Source organism: Bos javanicus, chromosome 24, assembly GCF_032452875.1.
Source record: "Bos javanicus breed banteng chromosome 24, ARS-OSU_banteng_1.0, whole genome shotgun sequence".
NCBI classification, from domain to species: Eukaryota; Metazoa; Chordata; class Mammalia; order Artiodactyla; family Bovidae; genus Bos; species Bos javanicus.
The window spans coordinates 49,020,094-49,039,859 of record NC_083891.1 but is presented as its reverse complement, the minus strand read 5'-3'; the positions used below and the strand labels follow the sequence as shown (position 1 = coordinate 49,039,859).

The following is a 19,766-nucleotide window of genomic DNA, read 5'->3' as shown; positions in this document are numbered from 1 at the left end:
CCCCCACTTCCCCAGACCATGGTAATCTGTACTCTGCTTTTTGTCTGTGAATTTGCCTATGCTCGGTACCATGTATAAATGGAATTGTTTAATATTTATCCTTTTGTGTCTGACCTTTTTCGCTTAGCATAATATTTTCAAGGTTAATTCATGTTGTAGTTAGCACACATCAGAATTTCCTTTCTTTTTAGAATGAATAATACCATTGTATGTATTTCCCACATTGCATAGTGTTTTTTTATCAGTTTGTTGTACTTTTTATATTTCTTTTAAATAAATGCCTTTCATTTCTCTTCCACATTGTTAGGTTCTGAACAGGTTCTCTCTCTTGATTTCTTTTTTTCAGGGATCCTCTTTGTATTATAAAGAATATGTCCATTCTCCTAAGAGACTGGACTGATGTAAACACAAGTGTTAATTTAGCAGTTACTTATCGAGTATGTGCTATGTGCCAGGTGCTGGGCTCACTGCCTTAGGTGGGTTTCCTCATCTAGTTCTCACATCAGGTCTGTGAAGTTGGTACTATTAATATCCCTGCCTGTCAGAAAACAGGCTTGGGAAGGTTTTCCCAAGTTACATGGCTAGTAGCTAGCATGCTGCTGCTGCTGCTGCTGCTAAGTCGCTTCAGTCGTGTCAGACTGTGCTACCCCATAGACGGCAGCCAATCAGGCTCCACCGTCTCTGGGATTCTCCAGGCAAGAACACTGGAGTGGGTTGCCATTTCCTTCTCCAATGTGTGAAAGTGTAAAGTGAAAGTGAAGTCGCTCAGTCGTGCCTGACTCTTAGCGACCCCATGGACTGCAGCCTACCAGGCTCCTCCGTCCATGGGATTTTCCAGGCAAGAGTACTGGAGTGGGGTGCCATTGCCTTCTCCGTAGCTAGCATGGACCAGATTCAAACCAGCTTTATGTATCTCCAGAGATGAATTCTGTTGGGTATCATGCTACATGGTCTCCATTTGGAAGTATAGACTGATCACTGTCTGAGCTTCAAATAATGGCTAAAGAGATGCAACATGAACTTACAGATGCTCATCTTCAAGAAAACAATCCCCTGTTTTATATACTCAGGTTTTCAAGCTCTTTGAAAATGAGGTTTGTAACAACACATACTTTGTTTGAGTGCGATTATTTACAATATGAATGTAATATATTATTTACAATTAATATTGATGGATAACCTTGCCTCAAGTGGAGTGTGTCTTCTCTGTTTAAGGGGAGCTGCCAGAATGAGCCTTTCTCAGAATTTCTTTTTCTGTTTCCTCAATTGAGAAACAGGAAAAGAGACTTTTACTAAATTAGGTCATAAGTTTTTAACTGACAGAAAGTATTAAGTGACTGTACTTTTTTTTCTTTGAATTTTTGATGCCTGTCTCTGCTTTCATATTTTTATTCTCTTTGGCCCACTTTATGTATGATTTTATTAGAGCTTCTCAAGTTGAAACAATCTCCTCTGTCATTAAGGTGGGCCTGGGATAACTCCTAAACCGTTTCCTAAACTCTGTTTTTTTCATCATATGTTCAATTGAATGGTGACCAAGATAGTGTACTTGGCCATTTTGTAAGGGAATAAATAATTTGAGACTATTTTTTGCATCTTATTTTCCCAAGTTGAGGAACCAAAAGAAGTTCAGTTTTTACATCTTGAGTCAAAACCTTTGTCCCCCCCTTTGTTTTATGTATATACTTTTCTATGCAGAATCATTTGAAAAGACACTTGAGTTTGTCCAGGGTTGATTGCTCCCTTAAACTAAAAACTTAAGTGGGGGAAGACAACTAATTCTGTTTAAAGCATTAAAATAAGGGAGAAAATGAGTTTTGCTCCAAGTGTACCCTTCTTCCCTTTTCTCACTACGTTGGTTGGAATCTGAATTTCTAAGTCATTTTTTCTGTTGCTTTCTTGAGAAAAAAAAATGCTGTATGATCTTGCTGGTAGTTGCTGAAATTTTGACATTTTAATAGTTACGGTTTCTTTCATTTTGGCAGTTGAATGACAGCATATAGGATTGTCTGTGAATCACATGAATATAAATACTTTTTGGTTCTACTTGGTGCATTAAAAAGTGCTATAATAAACTTATATGCAGTTTTTATCCTTTGACTTTTTCCTATGAATAGACTCTTTTAAAACCTTAACGTTCCCACAGTTTAACCACTGAATGGGCTGGTTTTGTTAGTTTTGTGAATGATTTCCGTAATTCTTTCTTTGCTAAAGTAAGGGGGAAAATGTCTTTAGAAGTGCTTCTATGCTTTTCTGAATGGTTACTTGTTGATTTTACTTAGGTTGTGTCTTAAACTGACAAACATACAATCTGTTGGAGAATGTATGCTGTGGGCTGAAAATGACACTTGTTAATATAAAGTGTCAATTTTGACATCATTTTATAGTGGAATTTTCAGTGAAAAAGACTTACAAATTTTCATGTTTATTTTATGAACCTCATAGCTACTTAAATTGTTTAGCAAATCAGTGTCAGAAATCTATGAATAAATCTCCCCTCCACAATTTTCTGCCCATCTGCTTTTCATTAAAAGATTTGAACTATGAGTTTATCATCTTTTGTCATTGAGATTCATATATGAGATTGGTGTGCTTAAAAGCAAAATAAAACCAGTCTAAATTACTGAAAGTTGTGAGAAGGGAATATGTAATTTAAAATTTTAGCTTTCTTACCAAACTATAGTTTATGATTTCTAGCTATTACAAAAATGATCTATCATCCATCTTACCACTTTCCTTATTAGACTTAATTTTTCTGTTTTCTTCTACTTCTTTGTCATTCACATACTTTTTAAATGATTTAAGTCATAACAGATATAATTTTTATAATGGATAATACATCTCTGACAACTTCATTTAGGTATATATGGAAACTCTGATTAGTTACTTGTAATATTCTAGGTTAATGTTATGTGGGTTTGCCTTAATAAAAATGTAGCTAAATATTCATATTGAAAGTGTATTACGTGGACTTCCCTGGTGACTCAGATGGTAAAGAATCTTCCTGCAGTGCAGGAGACTTGGGTTTGATCCCTGGGCTGGGAAGATCCCTTGGAGGAGGGCATGGCAACCCACTCCAGTATTCTTGCCTGGAGACTCCCCATGGACAGAGGAGCCTGGTGGGCTGCAGTCCATGGGGTCACAAAGAGTCAACACAACTGAGCGACTAAGCACACATTCTTATTTTGTGACCTGAGTTACTTAGCTTCTCTGTTTCTGTCACTTGTAGGATGATGATAGTCCTATTTCCTTAGTCAACTTTTCAGAGTTTTTAAAAGAAGTCACATGAAATCATCAAGGTGAGAGAACTTAGAATAGTATATAGGCTTATACATACTGCTTCCTTGATGGTTCAGATGCTAAAGAATCTGCCTGCAATGCAGGAGACCCAGATTTGATCCCTGGACTGGGAAGATGCCCTGGAGAAGGAAATGACAATTCACCCCAGTCTTCTTGTTTGGAGAATTCTGTGGACAGAGGAGCCTGGTGGGCTACAGACCATGGGGTCACGAAGAGTCGGACATGACTGGGCAACTAACACTTTCACTTTATACATATTGCAAGCTAATCAGCAGATATATTTGCATATCAACAATTAATATGCTGATGTCTTTTTTTTAAACAAACAAGTTTATTAACATGTATATGTCACATGTACCTGGAAGATACCCAAGGAAACTTAGTACCTCCCCAAGATGGCCAAAGCCACCTGCTTAAGTATCATCTTTCAGTTCAGTTCAGTTCAGTTGCTCAGTCATGTCCGACTCTTTGGGATCCCATGAATCGCAGCACACCAAGCCTCCCTGTCCATCACCAACTCCCAGAGTTCACTCACATACACGTCCATCGAGTCAGTGATGCCATCCAGCCATCTCATCCTCTGTCGTCCCCTTCTCCTCCTGCCCCCAGTCTCTCCCAGCATCAGAGTCTTTTCCAGTGAGTCAGCTCTTCGCATGAGGTGGCCAAAGTACTGGAGTTTCAGCCTTAGCATCATTCCTTCCAAAGAAATCCCAGGGCTGATCTCCTTCAGAATGGACTGGTTGGATCTCCTTGCAGTCCAAGGGACTCTCAAGAGTCTTCTTCAACACCACAGTGCAAAAGCATCAATTCTTTGGCGCTCAGCTTTCTTCACAGTCCAACTCTCACATCCATACATGACCACTGGAAAAACCATAGCCTTGACTAGACAGACGTTTGTCGGCAAAGTAATATCTCTGCTTTTCAACATGCTGTCTAGGTTGGTCGTAACTTTTCTCCATAACTTAGGAGTAAGCATTTTTTAATTTCATGGCTGCAGTCACCATCTGCAGTGATTTTGTAGCCCCCCCCCCCCCAAAAAAAAATAAAGTCTGACACTGTTTCCCCATCTATTTCCCATGAAGTGATGGGGCCAGATGCCATGATCTTTGTTTTCTGAATGTTGAGCTTTAAGCCAACTTTTTCACTCTCCACTTTCACTTTCATCAAGAGGCTTTTTAGTTCCTCTTCACTTTCTGCCATAAGGGTGGTGTCATCTGCATATCTGAAGTGATTGATATTTCTCCCGGCAATCTTGATTCCAGCTTGTGCTTCTTCCAGCCCAACGTTCCTCATGATGTACTCTGCATATAAGTTAAATAAGCAGGGTGACAATATACAGCCTTGACGTACTCCTTTTCCTATTTGGAACCAGTCTGTTCCATGTCCAGTTCTAACTGTTGCTTCCTCTTTAGCTAAAGACAAAAGAAAGGTTTCTTTTGGTTGAGGGAGTCAGGGAGGAAGGCCAGTTACAGGAAGTTACCGGGAAAAGCTCAGGCTTCTCTGTCCATGGAATTCTCTAGGCTAGAATACTGGAATGGGTAGCTGTTCCCTTCTCCACAGGATCTTCCCAAGCCGGGGATCTTCCCAATCCAGGCATTGAACCCAAGTCTCCATATCGTAGGTGGATTCTTTACCATTGGAGCCACCAGGGAACCCCAAAAGCACAGATTACCAAAAGATAAATCTGAATTTAAATGCCTTCTCCATTGGTAAGCATTTCTGGAAATTTAGTCATTTTTCTCTTCCTGGTAATAGGAGACACCTTTACATAAATGAAGATTATCTTTATAAGTGTAATTTCACCTTACAAAAAGGTAACTCTTACCTCGTTTTCTGACTTCCCTGGTGGCTCAAACGATAAAGCGTCTGCCTACAATGCGGGAGACCTGGGTTCAATCCCTGGGTCGGGAAGATCTCCTTGAGAAGGAAATGGTAACCCACTCCAGTATTCTAGCCTGGAAAATCCCATGGATGGAGGAGCCTGGTAGGCTACAGTTCATGGGGTCGCAAAGAGTCGGACACGACTGAGCGACTTCACTCACTTACTCACCTCGTTTTCAGAGCTTCTCCTGTTTCTGCAGTTTCTCAGTATAACCAACTCAAAATGATCTTTATATCAAAGAGACGTATTTTGGGGTGGCACATTCTGCTCCCCTAATTCCCAACTTTGAGACTGCCTGATTAAGTTCTATTTTTTTTTTAAAAATAATTTTTATTTTATTTTTGGCTGCACTGGATCTTCCTTGCTGTGTGCGGGCTTTCTCTGGTTGTGGGGAGCAGAGGCTACTCTCTAGTTGGCGGTGCGAAGGCTTCTCACTGGGGTGGCTTCTCTTGTTGTGGAGCGCGGGCTCTAGGGCACGCGGGCTTCAGTAGTTGCGGCACGTGGGCTAAGTGGTTGCCATTCCCGGGCTCAAGGGCACAGGCTCAGTAGTTGTGGTACACGGGCTTGGATGCTCCGTGGCTTTTGGGATGATCGTGGATCCGGGATCCAGCCTGCGTCTTCTGTATTGGCAGGTGGATTCTGTTATCACTGAGCCACCAGGGGAGCCCCCCATTGAGTTTTACAATATAGAAGCTGAGTGAACCATTCCAAGTGAACCTTATCTCAGTGAACCATTCCAAGTCCTGAGAATAGGATCATTGTTCAGTTAAAGGGTCATGTCTCATTTCAGGATGCAATTTTTCAAGTGAGCTTCCAAAATTAGGCCCATATGGTACAAACAATCAGATTTATTAAGAGTCATTTCTATAGAAACATAAATGAAGGTTAATGATTGAAGCAGAATGTAAGCCCAGTTTCTGAGTCTTGAGAGTAGCTGGTTAAGATTTCTAGATGTTGGGCTCAAAGAATCTTTTTTCTTTTTGTTGTAAAATATAACTAACAAAATACACCATTTTAACCATTTTTAGGTGTACATTTCACTGGCATTAAATGCATTTACACTGTGTGCAAATGATCACCATCTAGATCACCCTCTAGAACTTTTCAACTTTCCAAGTATATGCTGAAGTCTTTGAATATACTTTTTTTTTTGACCACGCTGAGAGGCACATGAGATCTTGGTTCCCTGACCAGGGATTGAACTCAGGCTCCCTGGCTTGGAAGCACAGAGTCTTAACCGCTGGAACCACCAGGGAAGCCCTGAACATATCTTTTTTTGTAGAAAGTTAAACAGTTCTTTTCCTAAGTCTGCTCTTCTCATATTGGAATACTCCCAAATTCTAAATTATTTGAGTTCAAATTACTGAGAATCTGCTAAATATAAACAGTACTTAGTTGCAATTTTGAGTTTTTAAAAATAAATTATTTTCCTCTGTAGTGTGAATAATTTTTTTAAAATTTCTGATTTTATGTGGGAATCTAAATTGGTTCTGCATTTGAGAACATGATAAGATTCTTTCTTAGGTTGCATTGTTGTTCTACAACTAATTGGTAAGTTTCTTTCCTAAGATTATATACTATTCCGCCTCTTTTTCCTTTCTTTAATCTCTGAGATCCAACACCACGGCCTGACAGTTTCCACTGGCACTCTTGTGTTTCTTAAAAATTCAAAGTGTGTACAGATGAAGAACGAGACACATGGGTTGATAGAAAAGACTCAAAATAGAAAAAATATGTTGGATAGTAGAAACTGCCTGAAGGACCACAAACAATTCCTTCTGAGGCTGTATGTTGGCCCTGTGATGTAGGTCATAGGTCATTAGTTACCAGCCTAAGTGTGCAGTTTCTGTTAATTCCAGTGGTGAGTATTTTACCAGCCAAGTGTAGCCTGTCTGACCTGTTACACCAGCTGACTGAGATATTGTAAATAACTCATATATATTTTTGAGTAAAGTATTAGTTGCTCAGTTGTGTCCGACTCTTTGCGACCCCACGGACTGTAGCCTGCCAGGCTTGTCTGTCCATGGAATTCTCCAAGCAAGAAGTACGTGTGACAATTATCAGGAATAGATACTAAGTTCATTAGATGACCCATTTTATATATTCATTTTGGTTGTGGACACTTGAATTCTTGAACTACAGGCTTCATATGAAATTAACTTTGTTCCCCTACCAATGAATGTTCCTTCTTGTTTCATTTGTCACTTTTGGAAAATTGCTTGTCATCTGACACTGGTACTCTGTTGATGAATGAAGGAATGTATGCTGTAACGCTGAGCTCTGGTCTTTTTATTTTCATATACAAACTAATGGCAGTGTCTCCCTGAGGTTGTGGTGGAGAGCAGATCTAACCATAAGGCCAGGGTTGTTTTTATTTTCTTCTGTCACCTTGTGAACTGTGGCTGATGACATCTGGACACATTTTCTGCATAAGGGGGTAATACAATTGATCATCTCTTTTTATAATGAAAAAATATCCACAGTTTTAAAACATTTTTAATTGGAGGAGGATAATTGCTTTACAGTGTTGTATTTCTGCCATAGAACAGCGTGAATCAGCCATAAGTATACATATGTCCCTTCTCTCTTGAGCCTCCCTCCCACCCCACCCCCCATCCCACCCCTCTAGGTTGGTTGTCTCAGAGCTGAGTTTGCTGTATCCACTACTTTTTACTTTGTATTTGCTAAGTTTCTTCAGTTTCTATCACAATCGAGCATTTCGGTATCCTCTTCACTATACCATTCTTCATATTAAGGCCAGAGTTGTTTGCCATGTCAGAGGATTGTAATTCAGAGTTTAAATCCAGAGAAGTTGTAAACTCTGTACAGTGGTTCTTGATATGCCCCACCTCCACGTGAGCTAATACAAAAGTTGATTGCCTGGTACAGTGAATGATTTTACGTGGTGTTGGATAGAAATTAAAAAAAAATTATAGTGGCATGATAATTCGCCAGTTAGATGTTGCATCCTTTATGAGTTCCTCTCCATAGGCCATTTTAAAGGGGGCGGGGGGAATCTGAATTTGTCATGAAGGTTCTTATGCTTGCTTACTGTCAACATGTGCTTATCTGAATATAAAAATCATTGGATTTGGTGGAAAAGATCTGGGTTTGTAATTTTTCAGATTTAGGAATATTTGTGGGTTAAGTGACAGTTATGCATTTTGGTGGGAATGGTAATTGGTTAGATCTTTCTGGAATGCAATTTGCAGTATTCACCAGAACAGAAATGTCATTGATCTAGCAATTCCATTTCTAGAATTTATATTAAGGAGATGATTGGACAAGTTTAAGAAATGTATGTAGAGAGATATATGTGTAAAGACAGTTGGTAGCAATGTTTATGATAATTGAAAATTGCTAGCAATCTAAGTGCCAGTAAGGAGATGTGATGAATGAACAAGCAAATGAAAATGGTGCACCTGCACACTGGAACAGTATACAGGCCGCGATGACGAGTGTCTATAGACACAGAAAAACCCACAGCATGTTAAGTGGTTAAAGCCAGTTACAAAGTCATTCATACAGCATAGTCTTGTTTAAGCAAGACTGTGTTTTATATATATGTATTTTAAAATGTATATATTTATATAATTCTTCTGTTTAAGTTTTTATACCTTTATTTTTATGATTTTTAACTTGTTATTTTGAAATAATTATAGATTCATAAGAAGTTGCAAAAAAAAAAAAAAAGTACAGAGAGATTTCTTGCATCCTTCCCTGTTTCCCCCAGTGGTATATCATCTTTTGTAACTCTAGTTCAGGACCCAAACCAGGAAATTGGCATTGGTATGAGCCTCAAAGATCATTGAGAGCTCGGCAGTTAGTGGACTCATTTGCGTCTGCATGTAGTGGTTGTTTAATCACTAAGTGGTGTCCGACTCTCTTGTAACTCCATGGACTGTAGCCTGCCAGGCTCCTCTGTTCATGAAATTTCCCAGACAGGAATACTGGAGTGGGTTGCCATTTCCTTCTCCAGGGGATCTTCCCAACCCAGGGATGGAACCTGTGTCTCCTGCTTGGCAGGCAGATTCTTTACTACCGAGCCACGCGGGAAGCCATGCGGAGCTCTGGACAGTTGTTTCACGTTAAACACCACCACACCTAGATGCATCACTATTTCGTCCTGGCAGGGCTCCCCTGTGCTTTCCCTTCATAGCCACACCCATTTTTGTTTTATTGGAATATAATGCTTGCAATGTTGTGCTGTACAATGAAGTGAATCATTGTATTCACTTATGTATGTATACATATATCCCCTCCCTCTTGGACCTCCCTCTAAACACCCTCATCCCACCCCTCTTGATGGGACCCCCATCCCACCCCTGTAGGTCACCGCAGAATGCCGAGCTGAGCTCCTTTGCCTTACAGCAGGTTCCCACTAGCTGTTTTACACGTGGTAGTATATGTATGTCGGCCCCAACTCCCAATTCATCCCACTCTCCCTTTCCCCAGCCCTTTGTCTGCATGGCCATTCTCTACCTCTACTCCTGCCCTAGAAAATAGGTTCATCCGTTGTTTCTACCTTCCCCATCTCTAAACCCTGGCAGCCACTAATCAGTTTTCTGTCTCTATGATTTTTTTTATTTCAGGAAGGTTATTTAGAATCATACACTATGTAACATTTTGAGATTGGCTCTTCACTCAGCATGTATCCTTGAGTTCTCTTCAAGTTGTTGTGTATATCATAGTTTACTCCTTTTTTTTTGCTGAGTAGTATTCTGCTGTGTATATACTATAGTTTGTTTAAACAGTGACCTATTGAAGGACATCTGGATTGTTTCCAGTTTTTGGTTTTTATGAATAAATCTTCATGAACATTTGTGTCCAGGTTTTTGTACAGGTTTTTGTGTGAACGTAAGTTTTTATTTCTTTGAGATAAATACTTAAGAGTACAATTACCGGGTTATGTGGTAAACATTTAGTTTTATACAAGACTGCCAAAACTGTTGTCCAGAGTGGCTGTATCATTTTACATTCTCTGAGTAATGTATGTAATATCCGGTTTCTCTAAATCCTTGCCTGCATTTGATGCTATCACTCTTGTTTATTATTTTAACAGCTCTGATAGGTGTTTAGCGTTACCTCATGGTGGTTTTAGCATAGTTCGGTTTTGCAGTAACAAATAAAAATCAATTTCCTTTTTAAAAAAGAAAAATTGCCTTGATTTAAGTTTCTTTTCTGCCACTTATTAAACATCATTTAATAGTGAGAAGTTTTGCTAGGTGAATAAGGAATATTGATTTCCTTTGTAATCCACTGGGGTTGTGATTCTACTGTAATAACATATTACTGGAAATAAAATCAAAGCAGATCATCTGCCATTGTTTGACATAGCTGTTTTGATGCTATTTCAAAATGTAGAACTACTTCAAAAATTACTACATTATGCTGTCTACTTCCCCTCTGCCCTGTAGAGAGGAGAAAGGTGAAGATTGGTAGATTACTTATAAGATGCATTAAGGAATAAATAAATGCAAAGTTGACAGTTTAACATTCATGGATTTGTTTCCATTTGTTGTTGCGTATGTGGAGCTGAGTGCTGAGTACTTTCTGTGTAGTGTGAATTGCACTCTTAAGCATTTATCTCAAAAAAATAAAAACTTACGTTCACACAAAAACCTGTACTTTCCAAGTACATTATAATGTAGCCCTCAGAGCTATCCTATCAGATAGTCGCATTCTTACCTTCATTTACACGTGAGGAAACTGAGTATCTTGGCCAGTCCTACCAATTGGAATGAGGAAGCTGGAATTGAAATATGTGGCTTTGGAATTTTTCATATATGGGGGCATACGTTGTCTTCAGTAATGGGAATGGTTGGAAATCTTATGCCAGAATGAGTTTGTTAATTGATGGTAATGGTTAAATTGAGAGGTAGCACACTTGGGGTACAAGAATTGAAAGTGACCAGCCTGTAAATCTAGTGGCTGTAGAGTCATCCATATTATTTCCGTTGCTATTTCTTCCTAGTGTTCCAATTTGGTGTATTATTTTAGTGGAATTCAACTAGAATTTTTAAAGATAATGTACTTGACTGAGTTCTGCTCTAGTACCAGTTAGTGGTTTATCCAAGCTTACTGGCCCAACAGTGGGCAACACTGGTCAGTTAGAGTGGTTGCTGGGTGAGTGCACGGTTAGGCTTTGTTGTAGGCACCTCTGGGGGCACTCTTATTGTTGTTGTTGCTCGTCACATTATCTTTTGTCTTTTGCTAAAAATCTGAGGATGATTGAAGACATTTAACCATCGTATACCTGAAGCACCTTGCTGGTGCTATTAAGAGTTCTGTTAGTGTATATTTTTGAGTGTCTGTTTATTGGTTTCCTAGTTTATGTAGGATAAAATCCAAACTCCTTAAGGTGGTATTAAAGTTCTTCTCTCTTTTGCTTTTTTTTTTTTTTTTTTTTACCTTGCAGGGCTTCGCTGCTACCTACTCTCCCCACTTACTTTCTCATGGCTTTCTCATGGTGAATGTTGGTACACTCAGCAGAGGTGGCGGAGATGACATTGATTATTTGAGACATAACTTAGAAGTCGTCCAGCCGTGTTACTGATACTCAGTGGGGCCTTTTGTTGTGGAAACTCTCACTGGAGTGGGTAGAGAATGAGAGGTTGGTGTTGATGACAGTTCTCTCCCGAGGGATAGTCTCTTCATGAAATCAGAGCAGAGAAGGGGATAGACTTAGGATACAGCCCAGAAATGGCTGTGGTAATGTTTAAAGAACTTTCCTGAAGTTGTGAAAATCTTGATAACCATTCCCTCACTGAATTATCTTCAGGAAAGCCAGTGGAGATTCTTAAAACTGGACAAAGCCCTAGACCAGTTTCAGACACTCCCATGTGCATGACAGATTCTCGAGCGTGGCTCTTCAGCTCCATCGGTCCTGTTGTCCACGGGGATGTCACCTGTAAAACTGAGATTCCTGTTCTGTGCATCCATCTGGTTTTGTTGCTGCTGGAGTGATAGCGCTCTGAGAAGGAGGAGCCTGGTCTGCTCTCACATACAGGGATTGCTTTGGACAGAGCCACACCTGATCCTTAGATCAATAAGATTGTTTATCTAGAGTTTAGTTCCCTTAGCAAATGTTTGCTTGAGGTGACTAGTTTTCAGTATTTATTCCTAATCTCCCATTAATGACGTTTCAGATGGACCTGGTTGTGGAGTTAATGTATACAGGAAGTTTGAAGACGTCTGCGATGTTAATTTATTTAATCTGTATTGGTGTGAATATTCAACTGCTGCTTCTTTGCCCCCCTGTTGTATGCTTCTGGTGCCCCAGAAGCATTGTTGCTTTCAGAAACAGTATTCAGTTTCTAATTGTAATTGTCTTGGAAACAGGCATATTTTTCAGTTGAGTTTTACTTTTATTTACTGCAAATGATGATTTGTTAGTTGCCTGCTGCCAGAACATCTGAGCTCATTTGTTTAATTCAACGATACTGTGCATAGATGCCTGTAACACGCGGCAGCAGTTACCAACCACCCCAGTTGCTTACCACCCCTTTTTAGCTCTAAATCAAGCAAATGGGAAAGAAGATTATTCTTAAAATGTTCCAAGAAGTTTAGAAAATTGGAGGATAGGAGGAAAGGAATTCTATTATAACAGTCAGTGTGTTGCTTTTGGCAAGGGCGTCCCTGGCTGATTTCCTTTGTAGAAATAACACTTCAGAGTGCAGAAAATGCAACAAACAGAGCTCTGTAAATCCTTAATTTCATAGGTAACTGTCATGTGTTTTTCTTCTGGCTGAGCCACTGTATCAGGCGTGGTGGGGGAAGGCATGGGTGAAGAAGACACTTTCCCTCTTCTCACGGAGCTTATAGTCTGGACATTCAAGACGCTGTGACCTGTGGTGGTGCTTTTTGAGGAGATGTGGTGGCTGGGTATAAGCTGTGTTGGATCGTGGCCATCTGTAGGGGACCCAGGCCCTAGGAGCCTAATCGCAGAATGGCAGTGCTGGCCGGCTCACCACCAGACAGAGCTTTCCAACAAAGGTGGGATAGTTCCCTGAGTGACCAGATATATTATTTTACATTTGGAAACAAATCTGGTTTTGAATTGTGCTGGAGAAGACTCTTGAGGGTCTCTACCACTGCAAGGTAGATTGACCAAACCAGTCAATCCTAAAGGAAATCAACCCTGAATAGTCATTGGAAGGACTGATGCTGAAGCTGAAGCTCCAATACTTTGGCCACCTGGTGGAAACAGCCACCTCATCAGAAAAGACCATGATGGTGGGAAAGACTGAAGGCAGGAGGAGAAAAGACAACAGGATGAGATGATAGAATGGCATCACCAACTCAGTGTACATGAGTTTGAGCAAATCTGGGAGATAGTGAAGGACAGGGCAGCCTGGCATGCTGCAATCCGTGGAGTCGCAAAGATTGGACCTGAATTAGTGTCTGAACAACAATAACAAAGGTGTCTTTAAAAATATTTTAATAAAAAATTAAACTTGGGGGTGGACATTGCCTTGAAATCTAGAGAATGTGAAGTGTTTCCTGAGGGACGGGAAAGGAATTAATTTTGTCCTCTTAAGTGCCTGACAAAAGGCTTTCATTGATTTGGTGCATTTTTATTAAGTGCCTCATTTGTACTAGGCTGGGACTGTGTTGATGAGCCAGGAGCCCCCTGTCTAGTGGGGGACATAGATAACTGGTTTGCCTTGCTACAGGGTGCTCAGTTTCATGATTGAGTACTTTTGGGATAGAAACCAGGCTTCTTGCCAGGGCTTAGGTAATCAGAGGTGGTTCCCTGAAGGAAATGGTGTCCAAACCATCCTCACTGATACATGTTGGAATTAATTCTTTTTTCAGGCTAATACTGTATTCAAAAGAAACCAGAACCTTGTTTTGGTTTTTGTTTTGTGAACACTCAGTACCTTTCTGTTGAGTGTAAGTTGAGAAACTGAACTCTGTACTCCAGCCATCTGGTATATTTCTCCAGACTTGTAGTTAGTTTACTGTTCTCCAGTGTTGACTAACCTCTGCTTCCCTAAATCTGCCAGGCTGTCTGTGACTGCCATGCCTTTGCATACACATTCCTTGTGTCTTGAAAGTCTTCCCTTTTTGTCTGCCCAGCTGCCTTCTCTTCCTCCTTCGGGACAGTTACTTCTTCCGGGATGCCTTTCTTAACTGCTCATAGGGTGGGTTGGGTGCACCTCCCGGAAGCTCATGCATAGGGCTGGGTTTGATCTCTGTACTTTCCCTGCACCAGAGTCTGGTTCTTCACTCCAGTGTGTAGCCTGGAGGCAGAGACAGCATATTTCACAGAGCCCGGCATGTCCTGGGCACCCAGGCAGTGTTTGTTGAACAAGTAAATTCTGAAGCTTTTGAAGGTTATAGCCACATGAGTATAATTGAAGCTCTTGGTTCCAGCTGGTTTTAAGAGAGTGTTACTGACTGAAGAAAGTAGACATACCAGTGAAACAGATTTTATACATGTGGTCTAGTTATTAACCTCATAAAACTCTTTACAATCTTATGCATTTTATACCTCTTTATTTTTATTTTTTGCCCAAGTAACCCATAAACTGAATAATTCATAGTTCCTACTTGTTGCCAACTACTAATGTGTATTATTAAATCTGACCACAGTGATGTGTTAATTAGAAGTCTTTTGCTTATTAGCAGAAATCAATTTGATTTAGCATATGTCAGTAAAAGGAAGGGGCTTATGTGATGAAGAGACAGGACTGTCTCGTAGAATCCCAGAAACACAGCTAGGCTTTAGGAAGAGCTGGTCCTAAGAATTAGAATCCTGAGTGTCCTTTTTGTTTATCTCTGCCACTCCATGGATAGAGGATGGCTTCCTGTAACCCTCAGCTTGGCAGCCCATTTCCAGCCATGTGGATAACCCATCTTTCCATCTCAATTCCAAATTCCCTAAGACTCTGGCATAGCTTAGACTCTGATCCAGTCAGCTGTGGCTGGGAAGTGGGGTCAGGCTGAACAAGCCTATCTGCCTCTGCTCACCCCTGAGGAGTAAGTTGGTGGGACTGTAGAAGAAAGGGAAGGGACGACAGCAGACAGATAATGTGTGGTGGGCAGATACTCCAGAAATACCTAATGCAGGGATAAAGACCAGGGACATATGAACAGTTGGACTGTACAATCATTTCTAGGTAATTTTGGCTAAGAGTTTTTCAATCTTAGAAGAAACTTTAAAGATTTACTTTGAAAAAATATTTATCTTTGAATATGAATATAATTTGGGGCTTCCCTGGTGGCTCAGAGGGTAAAGTGTCTACCTGCAGTGCAGGAGACCCAGGTTTGATCCCTGGGTTGGGAAGATCCCCTGGAGAAGGAAATGGCAACCCACTCCAGTATTCTTGCCTGGAGAACCCCACGGATGGAGGAGCCTGGTGGGTTACAGTCCACGGGGTCGCAAAGAGTCAGACACTACTGAGCGACTTCATTTTCTTTTCTTGAGATTCTTAAGGTAATAGCATATTCACTGAAGTAGTTAGTTCTAGCTTTGTGTGTATGATGGGGAAACAGTGGAAACAGTGTCAGACTTTATTTTTGGGGGCTCCAAAATCACTGCAGATGGTGACTGCAGCCATGAAATTAAAAGACTCTTACTCTTTGGAAGGAATGTTATGACCAACCTAGATAGCATATTCAAAAGCAGAGACATTACTTTGCCAACAAAGGTCCGTCTAGTCAAGGCTATGGTTTTTCCTGTGGTCATGTATGGATGTGAGAGTTGGACTGTGAAGAAGGCTGAGCACTGAAGAATTGATGCTTTTGAACTGTGGTGTTGGAGGACTCTTGAGAGTCCCTTGGACTGCAAGGAGATCCAACCAGTCCATTGTGAAGGAGATCAGCCCTGGGTGTTCTTTGGAAGGAATGATGCTAAAGCTGAAACTCCAGTACTCTGGCCACCTCATGCGAAGAGTTGACTCATTGGAAAAGACTCTGATGCTGGGAGGGATTGGGGGCAGGAGGAGAAGGGGACGACAGAGGATGAGATGGCTGGATGGCATCACTGACTCGATGGACGTGAGTCTGGGTGAACTCCAGGAGTTGGTGATGGACAGGGAGGCCTGGCGTGCTGTGATTCATGGGGTCGCAAAGAGTCAGACACGACTGAGTGACTGAACTGAACTGAACAACACTTCTTATGCATGATGCTGACTTCAGTTGCTGGGAGACAAGTTCTGGAGTAGCTTTAATAGATATAAAAGGTTAGACTGGCATGTATGTGAAGTTTTCTAGTAGCCATATTAAAAATGTAAAATGAAACAGGTGGAATTCATTTTGAAAGTATATTTTATTTGGCTCAACATATCCCCAGAGTTACAATTTCATGAACATAAGGACTAATAATGAAGTATTTTCTGTTTTTTTAACAATCTTTGAAATCTGGTATGTATTTTGTATTCCAGTGCATCTCGGTTTGGACTGGTCACATTTCAAGTGGTCAGTTACTACGTGTAACTAGTGGTTACCATATTGGACAGCATAGTTACAGAAACCGTTAAAGTAATCCATTTTCTTTCATAGTTTCTCTAAAATTTTCTTGTCAAAGGCGTCCGTACTTATGGATTGTTCTTTTCAAAATATGCTTCAGCAGCAACAACAGAGCACCCTGGGAGGTAGGGATTTTTCAGCTCGCCCTGAAAGAGTTGCCCATGTGGAGGATTTGCCGTGTGCCATGGGTATTGGCAGAAAAGAACAACATTTTCAAACCAGTTACCACGCTGTTAAAGGCTGGTTCTTGTTCTTCCTAGACTACTGATTCCTGGAATGTTACTTAAACTCCTTGGAAGCCTCTGTTTGCTTATCTATTAAAATAGGGTTTTTAACTGTCCTGCTCATTAGAAAAGGTTTTCATATGCTAATAAATTTGAAAGGGTTTTGAAAAACTTCAGTTTTTATGTTACACAAGCGGAAAGCATTATTTTTATTTATTAACAGGGAAAAAAGTACTGCATTTTGGCATCAGTAGTAGCTATCATTGAGGTTTTACTTTATGCCAGGCACTGTTCTAAGTGCTATATTACATAATTTAATAATAACAACACCTTTTGAAGCAGGTACTTTTTTTTTTTTTTAATAATTTCTGTTTTATGTATGAGAAAGCTAAAAGTTAAATCATCCCAAGTTTACACAGCTAGTAAGCCGTTGAATTGGAATGCACTTTGTTTTAATTGTGGCAGAATACATATAATGTAAAATGTATCATTTTAACCATTTCTAAGTGTTCACTTCTGTGATATATGTACATTCACATTGCTGTTTAATTATCTCCACTATCCATCTTGGGAACTTTTTCATCTTCCCCAACTGAAACTCCATACTCACCACATACTAGCTTGCCATCTCCCTGCTCCCCACCTCACTGTTCCCAAACATGCCAGCAGCAACCACCTTTCTACTTCGTCTCTATGGGCTGCCTACTCTAGGAACCTTATATATGTGGAGTCATACAATATTTGTCTTTTTGTGACTGGCTTATTTCACTTACCGTGATGTCTTCAGTGTACATCCATGTTGTAGCGTGTGTCAGGATTTTCCTTTTTAAGGCCGAAGTTTGTGCCAGCGTTCATCCTTTGGTGGACGTTTTGTTGCTTCTACCTTTTGGCTGTCGTGAGTAGTGCTGCTGTGTATCAGTGTACAATATCTCTCCGACTCTGCGCCTTTAATCCTTTTGGGTGTATGTATACCCAGAAGTGGAACTGCTGGATCATATGGTAGTTCTGTTTTTGATTTTTTGAAAAATTGGCATACTGTTTTTCACAGTACTTGCTCCATTTTGCATAACCATCAGCAGTACACAAGGCTCCCAGCTTCTCTACATACCCTCCAACACTTTTTTTCATTTTCTTTTCCTTCTCTTTAAAAAAAAATGGATGTGAAGTAGTAATAATTGTGGTTTTGATCTGCATTTCTCTAAATGACTAGTGATATTGAACATCTCTTTTCTTATACCTGTTGGCTATTTTTATGTCTTTGGAAACATAAAGTTGCAAAATCTGAATCCTTTGCAGATATTTAAATTGCTTTTTTGTTGTTGTTGTTGAGTCAGAGTTTTTTAAAAATATATTTTGGATATTAATGCCTTATCAGCTATATGATTTGCAAATATTTTCTCTCATTTGGTTGGGTTGACTTTTCACTCTGATGATAGTATCCCTTGATATGCAAAAGTTTTTAATTTTGGTGTGGTCCATTTGTTTTCTTTTGATGCGTATGTTTTTGGTGTCATATGTAAGAAACCACTGCTGAATCCACTGTCATGAAGCTTCCCTACTTTTTAAATCTAAGAGGTTTATGTCTGTCTCTGTCTATGCCTCCTGTCTCTGTGTCAGTTTGCATCTGCCTCCGTTTTTCTATATATTTATAAATTATTGGAGTTTATATATGTGTTTTGTCTCTTGCTTTCTTTTTCATTGTTTTGAACTGTTTGAAAATATTATAAAAAATAATGGCATTTATCTAAAGAAGTTTAATCCTATGATAAGTACTTCCCTTGAAGCTGGGCACATGAGTTTCCCGCCTTGTGCTCTGCGTTTGGAAATACCTTTCTTGAATTTTTCTATAAGTCCCTCCAGTCCCACCCCTCCTCTCTGCTTATGTACCTAAAAGGCAGTGCACCCCAATTGCTTTTTTTTAGGTGTTTCATGTTGAGAATTATAGTAAATTTTTTAATTACATTGAGAATAGAAGCTTTATTTTGCTGATGTTATTATTTACCAATGTACACTGTATTTTCCTTCTGAGTTTTTCTTATGTTTATTTTTATATTCCTTTAACTGGTTAGTATGAACATGATTGAAAGTAAAAGTCGCTCAGTCATGTCCAACACTTTGTGACCCCATGGACTATACAATCCATGAAATTCTCCAGGCCAGAGTACTGGAGTGGGTAGCCTTTCCCTTCTCCAGGGGATCTTCCCGATCCAGGAATTGAACTGGGGTCTCCTGCATTGCAGGTGGATTATGATTAGTGTTATAATTAGGAACATGATTAGTGTTATAGTTATTAATTACCTTTCTTCTCTTTCTCCAGTACTGAGTTGAAGCTCCTAGAGGAGGCAACCATTTCAGTCTGCAGATCTTTAGGTAAGGAGGAAAAACGAGTGTGTGTGTGTGTGTGTGTGTATGTGTATGTGTGTGTGTAATGCGAGGCAGTTATTTTAAAATTTCTGTTAACAAATTTTGTTACTGCAATATGAATTGAATTAATGAAGTGATATGTTTTTGATGATGATAATTATAATAGTACTAATTATTCTTGGTGCTCATTGATGCCACTGGAGGGTACCATTCAGTTACCAGCAGTGAGACACATGGTTGCATAATTTGCAGTCATGGTAATGGACTCTGCTAAGACATAGAGCTTGTTCTTTTTGCAAATTTTGAAATACTGAGAAACCCCAAATATTGTGTGTTTTGTAGTTGCACGTATAGGTCCTAGAGAATATAGGATCACTCATCCTTTGCCAGTTGCAAAAGATGCTGTTGTTGGTTATGTTAACTAGAATAATTATTACTCATTAATAGGAAAATATATTCGGAAGCTCCTCAAGTTAGTAATAACAACCTTGTGTTAATGGTAAAGTGCCTGAGCTCTGGAA

General features: G+C 39.8%; 1 protein-coding gene across 9 annotated transcripts in view; it reads left to right on the top strand.

Moving 5' to 3' along the window:
- DYM (dymeclin) overlaps positions 1-19,766 on the top strand; it is a 400,415-nt gene that overhangs the window by 36,752 nt on the left and 343,897 nt on the right. For all 9 annotated transcript variants that reach the window (XM_061400135.1, XM_061400133.1, XM_061400128.1 and 6 more), the window contains one exon: positions 19,199-19,251. In XM_061400135.1, coding sequence (XP_061256119.1) covers positions 19,199-19,251 — 53 coding nt within the window. The remainder of the gene's footprint in view (positions 1-19,198; positions 19,252-19,766) is intronic.